This window comes from Notolepis coatsorum (assembly GCF_963971535.1).
Source record: "Notolepis coatsorum genome assembly, chromosome: 6".
Lineage (NCBI taxonomy): Eukaryota > Metazoa > Chordata > Actinopteri > Aulopiformes > Paralepididae > Notolepis > Notolepis coatsorum.
This window is the reverse complement of record NC_140170.1, coordinates 141,333,710-141,351,980: the sequence shown is the minus strand read 5'-3', so window position 1 is coordinate 141,351,980 and position 18,271 is coordinate 141,333,710. Positions and strand designations below refer to the sequence as shown.

The following is an 18,271-nucleotide window of genomic DNA, read 5'->3' as shown; positions in this document are numbered from 1 at the left end:
GGTTGATTGAAGATTGGGATCAGGTGGTGCTGGGGACTGGAGTGCTGATTGCAACCAGGTGGTGATGGTGACTGAAGTCAGGGGATGCATCTGGGAAAAAGATATGGAGAAAACAGGGGGAAGACAGAAGACAAAACAACCCAAACCAGACATGCCTACATGCATAACACGCATAACATAAATCCCAATACATAAAGTGACGGCATCCGTAACAGTCACCATCTATCCCAATACATTTTCACGTGGATCTATTTGGCCAGTGGAGAATGCTAGTGTGCATGGCTTTTACATCCATATGATTTATAGATTCATAAACACATGGTAGATTACAAATAAGTTGTCTGTTTTCAAAGTCAGATAGTCATTTCAGAATATTGATGGTGATTGGATGATCAAATAGCGGTGATTTTAGAGTCTTCATTGTCCAGTTTAATATTCAGCATATCTTTGTTTTGCTTATTCGCAGAAGGAGGAGACTTCACAACAACAACACAAAGCCTGTCACCGCGTCACAGAGCAACACGCAGCCCAAACACCTCCGGCACCCAACTCCCCTTCACCTGATGCACTCAAAGCCAGCGTTGTGTTCCTGGCAACCGTGAGCAACATTGACATTGATATCCAGTCACAGGAGGACAAGGAGCCGGAGGAGAGGCGCGTCACACAGAACCGGTCGGCCGCGTCAGACACCAGGACTCACGGCTCCACCGAGGATAGGAGGCAGACAGGGAAACCAGATCCTTCCCCCCCACCTCCTCTGCCCCTCCCTTCTCCTCAGCCGCCTAAGCTGTTACCGAGTGCTGGGAGCAGGGGACGAGAGGAGTGGAGGCCGTCCAATGGATTGTTACACTCAGCTCACTCGCGGGCCGCTCTGAAGCCTGGGGATATATTTCCTAGCCCTGCGGAGAAACAGACTTCGTATGCAGATGATAAGGACGATACCATAGAGCTGCTCAGAGATGCTGTGATGGAGAGTCCAAAGCCTGGAGTCAGGGAAGAGGCTTCTGCCTCCGTCCCCGAGCCGTGGTCTGCAGACAAACCTAGTGCAGGACACGTCAGCGAGGCCACAGGAGTGAATGTGGACAACAGGAACGACACTGTGACCCTCCTCAACGCAGCTCTGATGCAAAGCCATACCTCCGATGTCCGAGTAAGTGCTAGTGGTGGCGATGGAGAATGTTTTCCTATTGCTTCATTGAATTATCGTGTTATTTGTCTTGAGTTGTACACTTACTAACTCTTTGTTTTTGTAGGAGAGCCTGGAATCCACTGAGAAACTGTTAGAGCCCTTTCCCCCTGTCGCCATACTGGTGAGAACTAAGATATCTGTACCCGTTGACCATATTCACACGGCAGCCATTTTGCTCTTATGTCATGCTCAGCTTGGGATTCCTTTCCACCCTCAGGGAGCAAAGTTATGACATAAGAGCAAAATGACCTCAGAATGGAAAGGAATGCCCAACCTAAGCATGACATACAAGCAAAATGATATGACATAAGAGCAAGATGACCTCAAGGTGGAAAGGAATCTCAACCTGATCATGACATAAGAGCAAAATGGCCACAGTGTAAATATGGTAAATTCTGTGGCACCTGACTGTGTAACACTGCTGACACCAAACAACTTAACGGATGATGTCTGCCTCCATGGGAAAAATACAAATAAAATAAAAAAAGCTAATGTTATTGTGTGTCTTATTTAGGAACCCTGTCAGGAGAAGTCCCCCACACATGTCACTAAGCGGGACACGGCCCCTCCAGGTCCCCCTCCCTCCTCCCTGGAACCCTCCCTCTCCCAGCAACGCAGACAGAGAGACAGGGGACAGACGCACAGGGATCAGGACAAGGTGAGGATCGAGACAGGGAAGTGCTGTGAGGTTGTTTACTCGCGATGGGGATCTCGGGAACCGTGTCCTTTGTCTGTACCTCTCTCGGCAGCACCTGTTGCACGCCAGACCATCCTTGGTGGGATCTCTTGTTGATTTGCCCTCCTGAGGTTCTTTGTGGGGAGTTTTCTTTCTTTCTCTGAGGGTCACTAAATGCCAAGAGACTTCAGTGACCAGTGTTTTGTCAGTGCAGGGTTCGTGAGAATTCATAGCTCTGCGCATGCCAGCAAGTTTGGACAGTGGGAACATTGGGACAATGAGAGGAGTGATCAGAGATTCTGTAATCACCTTGTTGCCATCATCACAATTGTAATCCATGTCCTGATGTTTAACACATTGACCGCCAGCAGCAGGGGGCGCTGATCCCCCTTCAGCGCCAGGTCTTTATTCAATGGATATAGTTTTAGACTGCAACATTTGCGAGTGCTTAAAATATATCTTATATTATAGCTATGGGTCTAATACACCTGTCGATTGTCAGTGAGTTGCTTCCAGTCAACATGCACAAAACAGATAGTTTTTTCATCCGTACATTTCCGTTTTATACCGTTTTGAATACGAGTATTGTTTGGGTTATTCTGAGTAATTCCAGGAAAAGACGAGAAAGGGGCATTTTAGTGTAATCCAGTCATCACGTTGTAATTTTTCGGCTGATTATCTAATCATCCTGAAATCAACGGTAGATTATCATTATTATATCTCCTTGTGCATACATGAAATGGCCATCGTAGCACGCCGTGCCCCCCCTCCCCCCCCCCCCCCCCCTCCACCGCAGCCAACGGTAATAAGCACATACACATACACACAGATAGTTTTGATCGCGGTAGAAAGAAATATCAGATCAACACAAGATTTTATATATAGAGTCCTTACCTGGTATCTGATGTAATGCAAAAATGAATCCAATTATCTGATCACCATTCCAGTTATCCACAGCGATCATGTCCTCGACATTACCAAGCGTTACACATGAACGGGCGGGCAGGGTTAGTGTTCCATGCCGTCGTTGTAAGCCCCTGGCTCGCCAGAGTATTTAAACCCGCCCCCACGGCTCAGATCGGTTCATAAAACACACCAGCCCATTTCCAATGGAATGCAATAGCTCCGCAAGGCAGTAGAGGGCGGTGTTGACTGTCTGCCAGCTCAGACAGGGTCTGAAGGGTCTACAGAGGCTGCAGCCATGAATTATGAATAGATATAGCGAATAAAATAAATAACGATCCCAAAAACTAGATAACTTGTTTTTGGCGATATTCGCATAACGAGTTAACTCGTTCTTGGCAATTAATGTGTTAATGGAAAACGACCCGATTGAATGAGTTTAAAGCTGCAATTTTCTGACCACTAGTGGGCAGCATGGAGCCACTCTAAACAAACCCTTTGTATCTTGTAACTAGATTTCAACTACAATAAATAAAACTTTCTCTTGGGCCTTTCTTGGTTGTTAAACTAGGTAGGTAAATACATCGCCTACAAACACAACACTGTTCTGGTTGATGTAATTAAGGGATTCACTGGGGGGGGGGGGGGTTTAAATGCATAGATTTATAGAATAGGTGGAGCTAAAGCACATGCCGGGTTTTGTCAACAAAGAAAATAAATGATGGAATAACAACAGACTGGCTGGTGGTGGTGCAGGGTTGATCAGATAGGACACCATGACTCAATGACACCTTCCGATGGCAGGCGGTCATAAGACGTTTTGAAAAAAATAATTACTGTTAGAAAATAATGATTGCAGCTTTAAAGGATAACTCCACTATTTTGGGAAATTAGCTTATTTAACATCTTCCCTGGAGTTAGACAAGAAGATGCATACCTTTTTTGTCTCTGTGCGTGCATTTTAGCTTTGGGAATAGATGCTCCGTTAGCATAGCTTAGCTTCATCACTGGAAGTGAGGCAGGACAGTAGCCTTACAGTGCCTTACAGTGTATTGCAAGGTCTGACATTGACCAAACTTGATATGCATGACCTTGGTGGGCTCTAGGTCAACTCCTGAAAAGGGGGTCAATGTCAGACTTTGCAATCAAAAGTTAGGGGGCTAATAACCCTTGCCATAATTTCAGTGCGCCCCTAACTTTTGATTGCAAGGTCTGACATTGACCCCCTTTTCAGGAGTTGACCTAGAGCCCACCAAGGTCATGCATATCAAGTTTGGTCAATGTCAGACCTTGCAATACACTGTAAGGCACTGTAAGGCTACTGTCCTGCCTCACTTCCAGTGATGAAGCTAAGCTATGCTAACGGAGCATCTATTCCCAAAGCTAAAATGCACGCACAGAGACAAAAAAGGTATGCATCTTCTTGTCTAACTCCAGGGAAGATGTTAAATAAGCTAATTTCCCAAAATAGTGGAGTTATCCTTTAAGGAATCTTGTATCTTGTTCCGTTAATGTCAGGTGGCAGCACCCAGGCCCCTGCCTCCGCCTCCTGTTGATGCTGTGACCGCGGAAGGGAGGAGGAGCAGAGGGAGCACAGAGAAGAAGAAAGCTACCACCACTGCATCCTCCACATCAGTTAGTTCCTCTAAGGATGGACTCTTACCACTGCCACAGGTGAGACCGCTGCTCCATTCACCTCAATGTATATGGACCACTGCATGCTCTTCTACTTTACATAATGTCACAAGCAGGCTAGCAGGGCAGGAAGTGATCATCTGATGCACCAGATGGTTTGTTACACATAACCATCTGAGAAGTCATCCTTAGAAACTGTTTGGAAAAGGGCACTTTCCAAAAAATACTTGGCAGGTGATTGGGTGAACCATCTGTCTATCACAGTCTACCACTGGCTAACTCCAACCAATCAGATCAACGAACCATATGACGTAGTCGGAGAGGAAGCTAGCCATGTAGTCTGGAGACAATTCTTGCCATCTTTGTAAGGAGTAAGGAAAATTAATACCAAAACAAATTTATTCAAAGAAAGTAGCAAATGTCACACCTAAACCACGGCCGTAGCTGCCAGTAGTGCCTCATAGGACACCAAGTGCATAACTTGCCAGACAGATGGATTTCCGCGTGATCTCGCAAATCCAGCTGCTTCGCAGGGTCAAGGAAGTGAGGCCATATAGTGGTAGAAAGGTGAGGATACACTTTCTGAAGTTGGTGTTTCAGAAAAAGAGATGATACTACTACATATTGTGGGATGGGCAAGGTAGACAAGACGGAGGAAATGTAATTCTATTTCAAATATAGGGTCTGGTAGGGCTGGTCTTTTTAACCACTCCAACATTAGTCTACATCAGCATAATAAATAGTTTATACGAATAATAATCCAACATTAATTAAAGACAACTTTCCATAGCTCTCATTCACCCGTCACATTCAAACTTTGTGTACTGGAAGAATGAAGCTTTGATTATTCACTGATGCTTCAAAGCCCAATTTTCTTTTAATTGGGACGTCTCGGGTCAAATATCCCATATGCTGTGATCTCTGATGAGCCCATACTCGGATGTTAAATAGAAAGAAGGGGATGGCAATGATAATCTGGATTATCTGGCTGCTATATATATATACAGTATATATATTTATTTATATATTTATATATGTATATACACAGTATATAGTAGTATTACAATCAGATGCCCCACAATACAGTATTATCACAATACTAGTCATGATAATGTAATATCTGTTTTATCTAATAAGATATCTTTTTCAGTCTGTTCACCTCATTCCAATAATTTGTATTGCAGCCAAATGAGATTGTCAAGCAAGAGAAATGTATGTATGTATATATATTAGTGCTGTCAATCGATTAAAATATTTAATCGCATGATTGTCCATAGTTGACTCGCGATTAATCACAAATTAATCGCATTTTTTATTTTTTTTTATCTACCTTAAACAGATCTTTTTCAAGTTCCAAGTTTTAATACTCTTATCAACATGAGAGTCAACAAATGCTTGCTTTATGCAGCCATTTAACACAAAAGGATGACCCTCATGCATTGCAAATTTGCATCAAATTCAAAACGGAGTGATGCACAAAATAAGTTAAAAGAAAATAATAATTTAAAACAATGAATAAAGTGTGCATGAAATAATAGGGGAAAGAAAACGTTAGGAACTTGTTACATTTACACACAAGGGCTGAGTAATCACACACCCCCCCCCTCTCTCTCTCACACACACTCTCCCAGCTCTCTTTCTCTCTTGCCCCTTCCTCATCTCTCTCACCCCCCCCTCTCTCTCTATATATATATCTCTCACACACACACACACACACACACACACACACTTCAGAAACAAACATAGTATCAATGAGAGCATCAATAATACACCTGAGTGAAGTCTAGTAAAAAAAGAAAAAAAATCGTAAAAGTTAATCGTGAGTTTAAAAAAATAGTGGCGTTAACACTTTGAGTGCCAGCGACGCTTTATGTCGTTAGTTCATGCCGACCGTTGAATGCCAGCGACGCTATATAGCGTTTGTTTGTCGTTTTATTTTTTATTAGCGATTTGAATTCATATTTCATCAATCTAGGCTCATGCTAGTGCAGCAACCTCTCTCTGAGCTACATTGGGAAAATACAGCCCCCTATCGTCTCTCCCTGTGTAACTGCACCCCATTGGATTAGGGGGGGGGGTCCAGTTTCCTCATTTTACTTTTCCGGCAAGCCATCCAGAGAGATCGAAGTGATTGCAGAGCCGGAAAACAGCGTGGAATACATATTTACAGTACCCAGCGCTGAATCAATAAACGCGATCGATATTTTGAATGGCGATCAGGAATTGGAATAATCTTTTTGGAGAACATCTGATCTGAGGTAAGGAATCTATTTTACCAGTCTTAGGATAATCGGATCTGTTTTCACAGAGATATCAGCGTTTGCCCTATCGCTGCTGTCGGGACAAAACCTCATAACTCCATTTTTTTATTTATTTTTTTATTATATAAATCAACTCCGTAGATCATCCTCCATATGTGTGTGTGGGTTTTACAAAGTTTAAACAATGGGAAAGCATTAAACCGATCATCTGTCTAAACCTCTTAACTCTATTCACCCTCAAATCTGTGTTCGTTTTTTTCATCTGCTGAAAAGTTGGGTTTTTGGAGTTATGAGGTTTTGTCCCGACAGCAGCGCTATGTGTGTGTGTGTGTGTGTGCACGCTGATCAGGAAATGAGAGAATCGATTTTTCATATCGCTTCTCTAGCATGCATAAGTACACATATACTATCGATAATCTAGCGTTTATTTGAAAACGATTCATAAATAGGCCGAAAAATGACACCGTTTTTTGTGTATTCCAGTAAATGCCGTTTATCACGGAATCTTTATATTTTCCTGAAACTTTCAAGAAAACGAGGGCTTTTCAAAATGCTATGAAACGGAAATGAAACGATTAAAAAAAAAAAAAAAAAAAAAAAATCCGTTTCGACAATGTTGACTGCAAACAAGTCATTGATAAGCGACGGACAGATTAGACACATAGCCATAATTTAAGACATAGATTATGCGTTCACAACGCTATCATTGAAGTGGGTGCTGGCATTCAACCATGTTTTACCATGTTAACCAGTGGCATCCAAAGTGTTAATAGAATCGGGCGATAACGTGTTAATACCGCGTTAACTTTAGCGTTAACTCAGCCTTAATATATATTTTTTTTATCCACTTTTTCTCCCATTTTCTATATTTTCTCCCATCCCAATTTCGTATCATCCAATTCAACCCTCCCCTGTCACGGACGCTGTTTCTTGCCTCCCACAAGCCGGCTGCAATGTGGACTAAGTCATACATAGCACAAGTCCCCTCCGGTACTTGAGGTAACAGCAGTCGCATCTTTTCACCTGCGCAGCTCGATCTCTCAGTGGCGAGGAGTAACGCGTGGGAGGCTCACGCTGCCCCCGACACTTCCTGATTCTACTGCGCAGGCGCACCAACTGACCTGTAGGAGTCGCTGTCCACAACGCCCGATCCCCACCCTTCAGTTTCCCTCCCCGTAATACGGCCAATGTGTATTACTGTGGACGACCAGCTAAACTGAAAGCAAATGTGGAGCGCTGGGCTCGAACTGACGAGCCCAGCGTCTCCAGCATTTCGTGGCGAGTGCCTTGCCCACTACGCCACGTAGCCGCAACTCAGCCTTAATATATATATATATATAATATCAATTATTATTATTATCTTATGTTGATACTTTGCGTAACTGTATATTGTAGTATTTATTTAATTTAATTTTTTGCCCCTAATATGTGTATATTGTGTGGGTCAGGGCCGTCCTCTGTCGGCCAGGGAGAGGAGGAGACTGAGACAGTCCCAGGAGAGCTCCAGCCAAGCAGGTAACAACTCTACACTCTACTATTTTGATTATCTTACCCCAGAAACAGGCAGGGAGCGGGACAGAAGGGTTGGACGTGAGAGGCATATGTTGACACTAGAGCAACAGATACACCAAGCACAGGGCTTTTCAATGTATTCACTGCGACTCCAGGTTATGATAAGTGAATGTTGGTCCTCCAAGTGCCTCCAAGACTCCACCTCTGCTAGTGCAGCTGGCAGCCCTCTCATAGAGCAACAAGACTCCACCTCTACTAGTGCAGCTGGCAGCCCTCTCATAGAGCAACAAGACTCCACCTCTACTAGTGCAGCTGGCAGCCCTCTCATAGAGCAACAAGAATCCACCTCTACTAGTGCAGCTGGCAGCCCTCTCATAGAGCAACAAGAATCCACCTCTACTAGTGCAGCTGGCAGCCCTCTCATAGAGCAACAAGACTCCACCTCTACTAGTGCAGCTGGCAGCCCTCATAGAGCAACAAGACTCCACCTCTGCTAGTGTAGCTGGCAGCCATCATAGAGCAACAAGACTCCACCTCTACTAGTGCAGCTGGCAGCCCTCTCATAGAGCAACACGAATCAACCTCTACTAGTGCAGCTGGCAGCCCTCTCATAGAGCGACACGAATCAACCTCTGCTAGTGTAGCTGGCAGCCCTCTCATAGAGCAACAAGACTCCACCTCTGCTAGTGTAGCTGGCAGCCCTCTCATAGAGCAACAAGACTCCACCTCTGCTAGTGTAGCTGGCAGCCCTCTCATAGAGCAACAAGACTCCACCTCTGCTAGTGTAGCTGGCAGCCCTCTCATAGAGCAACACGAATCCACCTCTACTAGTGCAGCTGGCAGCCATCATAGAGCAACAAGACTCCACCTCTACTAGTGCAGCTGGCAGCCCTCTCATAGAGCAACAATACTCCACCTCTACTAGTGCAGCTGGCAGCCCTCTCATAGAGCAACACGAATCAACCTCTGCTAGTGTAGCTGGCAGCCCTCTCATAGAGCAACAAGACTCCACCTCTACTAGTGCAGCTGGCAGCCATCATAGAGCAACAAGACTCCACCTCTACTAGTGCAGCTGGCAGCCCTCTCATAGAGCAACACGAATCCACTTCTACTAGTTCAGCTGGCAGCCCTCTCATAGAGCAACAAGACTCCACCTCTGCTAGTGTAGCTGGCAGCCATCATAGAGCAACAAGACTCCACCTCTGCTAGTGTAGCTGGCAGCCCTCTCATAGAGCAACAATAGAGCAATAAACACAAGGAACTACACCAAGGACACATCATACTGTAATAAAAGTACATAGTAAAGAGGTACTACACAGCACAAAAATTATAAACCTAAGGAAAAGGATTTATCCATCCATAACCACATGCACTTATGTTACGTGTGGGTGTGTTTGTACCAGTGGCGTTGTTAGCCCTGGGCTTCCGGGGCTTCAGCCCCGGATGTTTTTCTCCTAGCCCTGGAGCTTTAAAATAATTTTTTTTTTTTTTTTTTTTTAAGATGGCAGCATTTGCTGTTAACACTTTGGGTGCCATGGGTTAAATTCATGATATACCATAGATTGCCAGCTCTATTTGTCTATGGAGAAGTACCCCTTCTTTGCATGGCTATAACTTTTTAAATTCTATTGCTACATTGCCATTATTAGGGCCCATTCAAAGTCCTATATGTATTGTTCATTGTGTAGCAACGTTAAACTTTTTCATTCACATATTCATAGTAAAGTATGGTCTAATGCAGGGGTAGGCAACCCTAGGCATGCGTGCCTGCATAGGCACGCGGGGGAATTTGCATAGGCACAGGGGGCAGCAGTAAATCTTTTTTTCTTTTTTTCTTTTTTTGAAATATTATAGTGAAATATTTTGCACTGTTGTCGCATTTATCTTGTTGAAATCCTCCCACAGGTTCTTTTTACTACCACATATTTAATTGAGACCCTTTATTTGTTTATTATTTCAATTTAGCTGGAAATACATTGCTACATCATTCAGTAACATTTGCAGAGCCTTATAACAAAAACATTATTACGGTCACCATTGTGACCAGTGGGATTAATCAACACATTTTATTATTTATTTTTCTATTTCATTGAACATTGCACATGTTAAAAGCAATTTTTTTTACTCAAAATGTGAGTATTACCAAGTCAACTTGTGTTCTTAAAACAATGACAATAAACATAGTTTTATTAGGTTGAAATAATGTGGTTGTGTACTTATTTTTCTGTTAACTTATTATGGATTGAAAACTGAACCTTAATGCACAGTAACTGAACTCAATATTTTTAAGTTCTGGTAACTTTTTTACAGTGTAGTCTTGCGATCAATCAAAACTTATTTACACGATATACCTCACATTCACCCTCCATTCACATCCTGGTGTTCTCCATTAGGCCTGTAGGTGGAGCTATGACAGCACACGTACAGTACACACACCGATGGTGTGTGATGTGTCCAAAAATGAATGGGCAAATGTGAGTGAAATGGTCGCACTGTATGCAGCTGTTTGTCTGCATTGCATCCCCCCCCCCCCCCCCCCCCAACTCAGATTTAGGGTTGATACAACCATCATAATAATATTGTTAATAATAACAATAACAATAATGATGTAATAATGTAAAAATTATCATAAAAAATACCTGATTATGAGGGAAAAAAATTACGATGCATGGAATATTGTTGAGGCACACTAGTTACAACTATATTTCAAACAGGCACTCCATGTCAAAAAGGTTGCTGATCCCTGGTCTAATGTATAAGTATGTTTTCATCTCTTTCTGCAGCTTTCTCCAGAACGTGATCTATAGCCCCAAATGCATTATATTGATGATGAAATACAGTTTGATGGCAATCGGGGCGATATAAAAAATTTCAATTGGACGTACTTCTAGAATGATCTACGTATGATCTGATGATGACCGGATGGGCGGGGGATCGTTTATAATTCTGTGGGCAGCGTTATATAATTTATCTAGTGTGGGTCATATGTTCATCATAACAGTTTATGGAACACGTTCAAAAATAACGCTGAATCTTACCGGATCTTCCTCGCGCCGTTGGACGATCAGCGTGGTGTAGACCGTTTTCGATTATGGGATGTTTATCCTGATGAACCATTTCCAGCTTGTATAATACTATATACGTCCAAATCATGTTGTTTATCGAGTTATTGGCAATGGATCGCTATATATTGTGACGAGCCAGAGTGCCGGGAGCCAAACCGAGTGCCCGGAAGTAATATGGCCGACCAGCACAACCTCCACAGCACTTCCTGTTTGGCGATTGCGCCGATCGGCCACCAGATGGCGCTCCTGAACCGCCAGAGAGCTCAGTGGGTCCTCCTGGTGGATCTCAGGCCAGCGGAGGGGAAATATGAATCCGATCACAGATTTTTGAAATATTGATATTAAAGACGCTGTAAAGCGTCCTTCGGCAACTTGAGCATGGCCGGGAATGACGCTGTAAAGCGTTTTCCGGCACCCAAAGTGTTAACACTTTGAGTGCCGGGACACGTCTTTTCACGTCTTTGCTGGCCATGCTAAAGTTGCCGGGGGACGCTGTACAGCGTCCTTATATCAATATTTCAAAAATCTGCGATCGGATTCATAATGTCCCTCCGCTGGCCTGAGATCCACCAGCAGGACCCACTGAGCTCTCTGGCGGTTCAGGAGCGCCATCTGGTGGCCGATCGGCGCAATCGCCAAAACAGGATGTTGAATAGAGGTTGTCATGACGACCGTAGTACTTCCGGGCGCTCGCTATGGTTCATGTGACTCTGGCTCGTCACGCTACACGGTGATCGATTGCCAATAACTCGATAAACAACATGATTTGGACGTATATACCTGATTATACAAGCTGGAGATGGACCGGGTAAAAATATATCCCATAATGATAAAATGTCTACTCGACGATGATCGCCCAACGGCGCGCGGAGACTGGGGTGAGTTTCAGCGTGTAACGTTACCTTCTTCGATAATAACTGATATTATCAACATTTGACCCACATTAGATGATTGGTATAACGCTGCCCACGGAATTATAAACGCCCCCTCGCCCATCCGGTCAACATCAGATGACGTGTAGTAACTTCTAGAAGTACGTCTAGTTGGAATTTTTTATATCGCGCTGATTGCCATCAAACTGTATTTCATCATCAATATAATGCATTTGGGGCTATATATCACGTTCTGGAGAAAGCTGCAGAAAGAGATGAAAACATACTTATACATTAGACCATACTTTACTATGAATATGTGAATGAAAAAGTTTAACGTTGCTACACAATGAACAATACATATAGGACTTTGAATGGGCCCTAATAATGGCAATGTAGCAATAGAATTTAAAAAGTTATAGCCCTGCAAAGAAGGGGACTTTCTCCATAGACAAATAGCGCTGGCAATCTATGGTATATCATTAATTTAACCTTAGGCAACCAAAGTGTTAACTGTGTTTTTATTTTGTTATTGGTGTATATGTATGTATATGTATATATATATATATATATATTATATATATGTATATGTGTATATATGTATATTTGTACTCCTGTTGGGGCCTCTTGGACCAGATCAATGTTTTATCTGGCTAAATAAAGGTTAAATAAATAAGAAACTGATGATTTGGTCCTGTTAACTTTGAATTTTCTATGGGGACTGCCCAGATCCCTCTCATGGACCTGGACCTCACTTTGAGAACCTCTAATCTAGTTCTTCAGTATTCGTCTCTAATTACTCTAAAATTGCGTATTCTGTGTGTTCTCCCCCCCCCCCCCCCCCTGGGCTGAAGCCCCCAGTGTTTTCTAACCCAAAAAACGCCCCTGGTTTGTACCCTGATCAGGTGTTCCCAGTGTGATGTGTAATGTCTGGTTGTAGTCCCCTGTTCTGGTCTTGTAGTTCTTTGTCGTTTCCCTCCCAGGTGTATCCATCTGTAATCAGCCCAGGTGTTTCGTGTCTCGTCATCCCCTTGTGTATAACTGTTCTGTTCTCCCCTGTGTGTGAGGCTGATCCTGCCTGTACAGTCCTGTCCATTGTTTGTTATACTTTTGATGTTATCCCTGCACGTTTGAAAACCATGGTAATTATAATTAAACCTCTTTTTGTTACTTTGGCTACCGTTTCATATTATGTTTCATTGACAAGACAACAAGCACTTTAGAATAGTCAATGGTAACGTAATAACTTACCACTGCCCCCCCCCCCCCCCTTCTTGAGCAACACACTTAACCCCCAACTGCTCCTGATGATCTGTGAATGTGAAGCATAAGGTGTAAAGCTCTTTGGATAAACCATTCAATACCCATCACTGTAGATGCAAATACACAAACAGATCATTATCAAACAAGTCACTTGATCATCTGTGAATTTAATATGACTGTTTAGTTATTGAAGTGTGTAGTTATTATTTTATATAGCTAATTGTATTTTTCTGCTCGTCCTCAGTTTCTGCAGTAAGAAGGGCGTCTTATGATGTCACTCCCTCCAGGCCGGAGCACCAGAAAACTGCTGTTTCCAGATCTGTTTCTGACTCCATAAGTGAAGTCGCCAGTAAGGTATGGACAAAACCTTTTAGGCCTTATAAAGTGCGGCAGGTCCCCCCCCCCCCAAGTGCCCCCTCTCTCTCCCTCCCTCCTTCTCTCTTCCTTTCTCTCCTTTCTCTCCCACTCGGCTCTCGCTGATGAGACGAGGCAACTTTTTTCTTTTCTTTCTTTCAATCTCCTGTGTGGCGCGCGGCCGGCAGGTACCCCCCCCCCCCCCCCCCCCCCCCAAGTGCCCCCTCTCTCTCCCTCCCTCCTTCTCTCTTCCTTTCTCTCCTTTCTCTCCCACTCGGCTCTCGCTGATGAGACGGGGCAACTTTTTTCTTTTCTTTCTTTCAATCTCCCGTGTGGCGCGCGGCCGGCAGGTACCCCCCCCCCCAAGTGCCCCCTCTCTCTCCCTCCCTCCCTCTCTCTTCCTTTCTCTCGGCTCCCTCTCGGCTCTCTCTTCCTCTCGGCCCCGCAGCCCCACTCGCTGTCTAGTCTAGGTAGAATGGGGGCGGGCATTAGCTCCAACCACAGAGCCAATCGCATCACTGTGTCTATCCACAGCGCCCAGTGACGTGACTCGGGACTTCAAATCAAAATGACCCGATTTACTAGAGGCACAGAGGGGCTGGGCTGAAACAGAGCAATTCGCCAATATGGTATTTAGACCCTAAAACACATTGATACGAACTCCTATTACTATAATACAATGCTAGAGACTGAAAAATGACATTTATAATGCATGGGACCTTTAACATTAATTTGAGATTCCAATCGAACCGAGTAGTTGTATTGTAAAGAGGAATATAACGATGAGTAAAGCGTTTCCAGCTCTACCAATTTTGAACAACGATTCTTGCGTAGTTTGGAGGAAAAGACCATTCAAAGTGGTCTTAAATGCAACTTGTTGAAACCGGCAGGAACTCGTTCTTAGCCATATTCATGTTAACTAGTAGAGCTTTCATCCACTAAAGAAATTATTAGTCGACTTACTTGAAAGATTCAACAACCTGAAACGGTTCAATTCAAACTCAAAACAACTTTGACGTCTCAACTCATCTGGAATTCAGCCGTGTGAGTCATCATGTCAGATAATGCAGGCGTTCTTCCCGACAGAGTGGGATGCTAAGGTTTCCCTCATGACTCGTTAACCTGCAGGGGGCAGCGGTGGCCTGAAGGTTAAAGAAGCAGGCTTGTGACGGTAAGGTTGTCTTGTTTGATCCCTCAGACTGGCAGGAAAAATCTGGGTGGGGGAGGGAATGAACAATGCTCTCCTCTCCCTTACAACCCACTGTTGATGTGTACTTGAGCAAGGCAACTGTTGTCAGACTGCGGTTGTACTGGACAACTCCCAGGTGTGATGGTGTGTAGAGTGTGAAGCTGGGCGTTGGTGAAAAAGAGCATCCGTGTTCAGAGAACCTACCCTGGTAAATAAAGGTTAAAAAAAGAAACTTGACTCATGTTCTCTTCATCATAATCTCATCCTCAACAACATGGCGTGTTCTCTTACAGCAGGACAGGTTTCTGGAGCGACGGTCGGATGAGGACGAGTGCAGCTCATCCACAAGTTCCACAGATCGCTCAGAGGGCGACTGCAGAGAAGGGTGAGTGCATTCATATACAGGTTGAAAATGCCACGCACAGCATAATAGACAGTTCCAATGGAATCAACGCCCTTTTTTCTTGATCCTCCAATCACAACTGTTGCTTTGGAGGGAAGGTCGGAAGCATTGCAATTGCATTGCTTGGGAACGGCTTTGATCCCTAGCAATGCAAATGATTGTGTTCCCTGTATTACCAGTGTAGGTTTACATTGTTGTGTGTATGGACCCTTTGCAGGAAGAGCGAAACCTCTGACATGCAGGACCTTGTCCAGATGATGACCCAGACCTTGCGGATGAACGGCAGAGATGGTGGGAGTGAGCTGGACGGAAGCAGACACGACTCTACTGCGTTGCCGGAGTTTAAACTGAACAGGAAGTACAGGGACACCCTGATGCTTCACGGGAAGGCCCAAGAGGAAGAGGACGACTTTCACTTCAGCGAATTACCAGTTGGTGAGATGAACAGACGCACTACAGAAATTGCACAATTTCATTCTATTCAGTTGACGACCTGTTAGCTTGTCAGCAGGAATGGGGCTATTTTTAGCTATTGCAATGGCTATTTGGTCAATTAAAAGACCAGGCTTAAGATCTGACGTTTATCAATTGATACAATCTGTTACAATCACTACACCTGAAATGAAGATGCATTTTCATAATTTGCCGATTTACAAAAGTCATTTAAAAACAGCTCATTATTTTCAATGAGTGAGTGACAATTCCCCCCTCTTGTATTACAGAAGTATACGTTCTGTTCAGAGTATCGTATGGCGAAATAGGACAATTCTCCCATTTGATAACTCAGATTATGATCATCAAACATATCTCAACTGTCTCCATTGAATCCTTGCAACGGTGAAATCCATTTTGAACAGCCTGTGTATTTATAGTTGTAAAGTTGATCCTAATCATTTGTGTGAATGGGATACATCCCCCGAAAGGACTCACTCTATACCATCCTTCACTATGTAAGCAACACTCCAATTGATGGACTTAAAGATAATGAGGTTTAAAAACATTCATCTGAAAACTTAAAATGGACACTTAACCTCTTAAGCCCTAGCCATATTTTTAGAAGATTTGCCTAAAAGTACATACCCAAGTAAATGGAAGATTGCTCTACTTTTACATGGTCCATTTGCATGTTCTTGGTATATAGGGACATCTATGGACCTCAGGGAATGTATTCCCAGTGTCAGATATATTGTGTCTGTTACTATGCTTGAGTAAATTGTAATGAACCAAAGGAGAATATAAATGATTATTATTATTCGGTTTTCTTTTCATCTTTGACAGTGCTAACCACCATGCTACCATTGACCTGAAGTGACAACATGCTCATTCAGCACCTTGAGATCAAGTGTACTAAAAGTCTAAGCAAATGAACAAAGGACCTTATTATGGCCAAGTCATAGATCTATGGATCGGGCCAAATCTCCTCTTTCCAATGCCAGAGTTAAATCTGGATTTAGTACCACCAGGAGCCTGTTACAGTGCAGCAAAGACTGTGAATGAAATCTACTGTAAGTACAGTTACTTTTGTATAATGTCCATAGCTCCACCATTTTTTTTACCAGATTGTGATACGTTTTTTAACTTTTTTTCCCTAGATGTTCACAGAAATGTAAAAAAAAAACTCTATATACGTTGTATTTTATGGCAATAAAAATACGTCCGTTGTCGGCGGCTGGTGTGAGCTGGGTAGTGTAGTTTTATGAGATTTCGACGTCTATCGGAAGCCCTGGGTCTCCTCTTTCTACAACGATTTCATGAGTGCTTCTTCTTCTCGCGTCTAAATCGTCTGTTTTCCGGTGCAATGCACAGAGATTTTTATAAGCTCATATTTAGCTAATAACACTTAAATCATTGGTAAACAAACGTAGTGCTGTAAATATACACTTTGACTGCTGTTTTGATAGGGTTAGGGTCTTTACTCTTGGATACATTTGAAAAAGAAACGCAACATTACTTAATATACAGACTGTATTCATCTATTTATGACGTGAAATAAATCTCGTACCGGGCCGATCGGGCTTAAGAGGTTAAAAGTGTTCTTTGTTGCAAGGGCTCAATTGATCATCCACCCTGAGGCTTAACTTCTGTTCATTCAATCAATCTTAAAAAGGCACCACATCTGGCCCGGCCAAAATCCGGAGGGCCATTGAGTACCTGAGGACAGACGTGTTGAAGGGGTTAGGGGTCAAGCTGCTGGACAGAGTCCTGGACATCATGGACGAGGAGGATGACGACAAACGAGAGGTAACTAGTCAAAGTAGTAAAGTCAATCCATGAGTGAGTGAGTTTCTTATTAATAATAATAATATCATCAAAGAAGTTGCCATTGAATCCCAAGCTTTTTATTCTTGGTTTATATCCTACCACCCCACATCTACAACGCAAAGAGTTTAGATTTATAGATATGTGCATATTACAAGCAAAACGTGTAATAGCTCTTAATTGGAAAAATGTTGATGGACCAAGAATTGGTATGTGGATTAAAGAAATGGCTTCAAATATGTCAATGGAAAAGATGGTGTATATTGTTAGACGTAAACAAAACATTTTTGATAATGCCTGGGGACCGTTTGTTTACTTCTTAAAGCATAATACGAATGTTGGGAACTTGCTTCAACAAGAACAGGATTAGGGGGAGTACTGTGGGACAACTCTTATTATTGTGTAAAAACGAGAAGAAACACCCTTTACTTAATGTGTAAAACATTTTGGTTGTATTATTATTTATTTGTTTATTTTTTATTATTTAAATCTGTATCCTTCCTATGTGAACCTGTTTTTGAAGTTAATTATTATTTTGTGTGGGGTGGGGTTAGGGGAGGGAGAATGGGGTGAAATGTTTGCTGAATACTGCTCTGCTGATATACATGTTGTAATTTGCAAACTAAAACCCAATAAATATATTGTTAAAAAAGAAAATAATAATAATAATATCTTAAATTTATATAATAA

At 43.0% G+C, this 18,271-nt stretch overlaps 1 protein-coding gene across 3 annotated transcripts in view; it reads left to right on the top strand.

The window, feature by feature from the left end:
- The window catches only part of nek4 (NIMA-related kinase 4), a 38,625-nt gene that overhangs the window by 8,282 nt on the left and 12,072 nt on the right, over nucleotides 1-18,271 (top strand). The window contains exons 7-15 of one of the 3 annotated variants that reach the window (XM_084315988.1): nucleotides 467-1,150; nucleotides 1,254-1,310; nucleotides 1,704-1,847; nucleotides 4,287-4,442; nucleotides 8,113-8,179; nucleotides 13,630-13,730; nucleotides 15,213-15,304; nucleotides 15,540-15,757; nucleotides 17,430-17,563. In XM_084315988.1, the coding sequence (XP_084172114.1) occupies nucleotides 467-1,150; nucleotides 1,254-1,310; nucleotides 1,704-1,847; nucleotides 4,287-4,442; nucleotides 8,113-8,179; nucleotides 13,630-13,730; nucleotides 15,213-15,304; nucleotides 15,540-15,757; nucleotides 17,430-17,563 (1,653 nt within the window). Of the gene's footprint in view, nucleotides 1-466; nucleotides 1,151-1,253; nucleotides 1,311-1,703; nucleotides 1,848-4,286; nucleotides 4,443-8,112; nucleotides 8,180-13,620; nucleotides 13,731-15,212; nucleotides 15,305-15,539; nucleotides 15,758-17,429; nucleotides 17,564-18,271 lie in introns of all 3 variants that reach the window. The other 2 variants (XM_084315987.1, XM_084315986.1) reach the window with 2 other exon arrangements.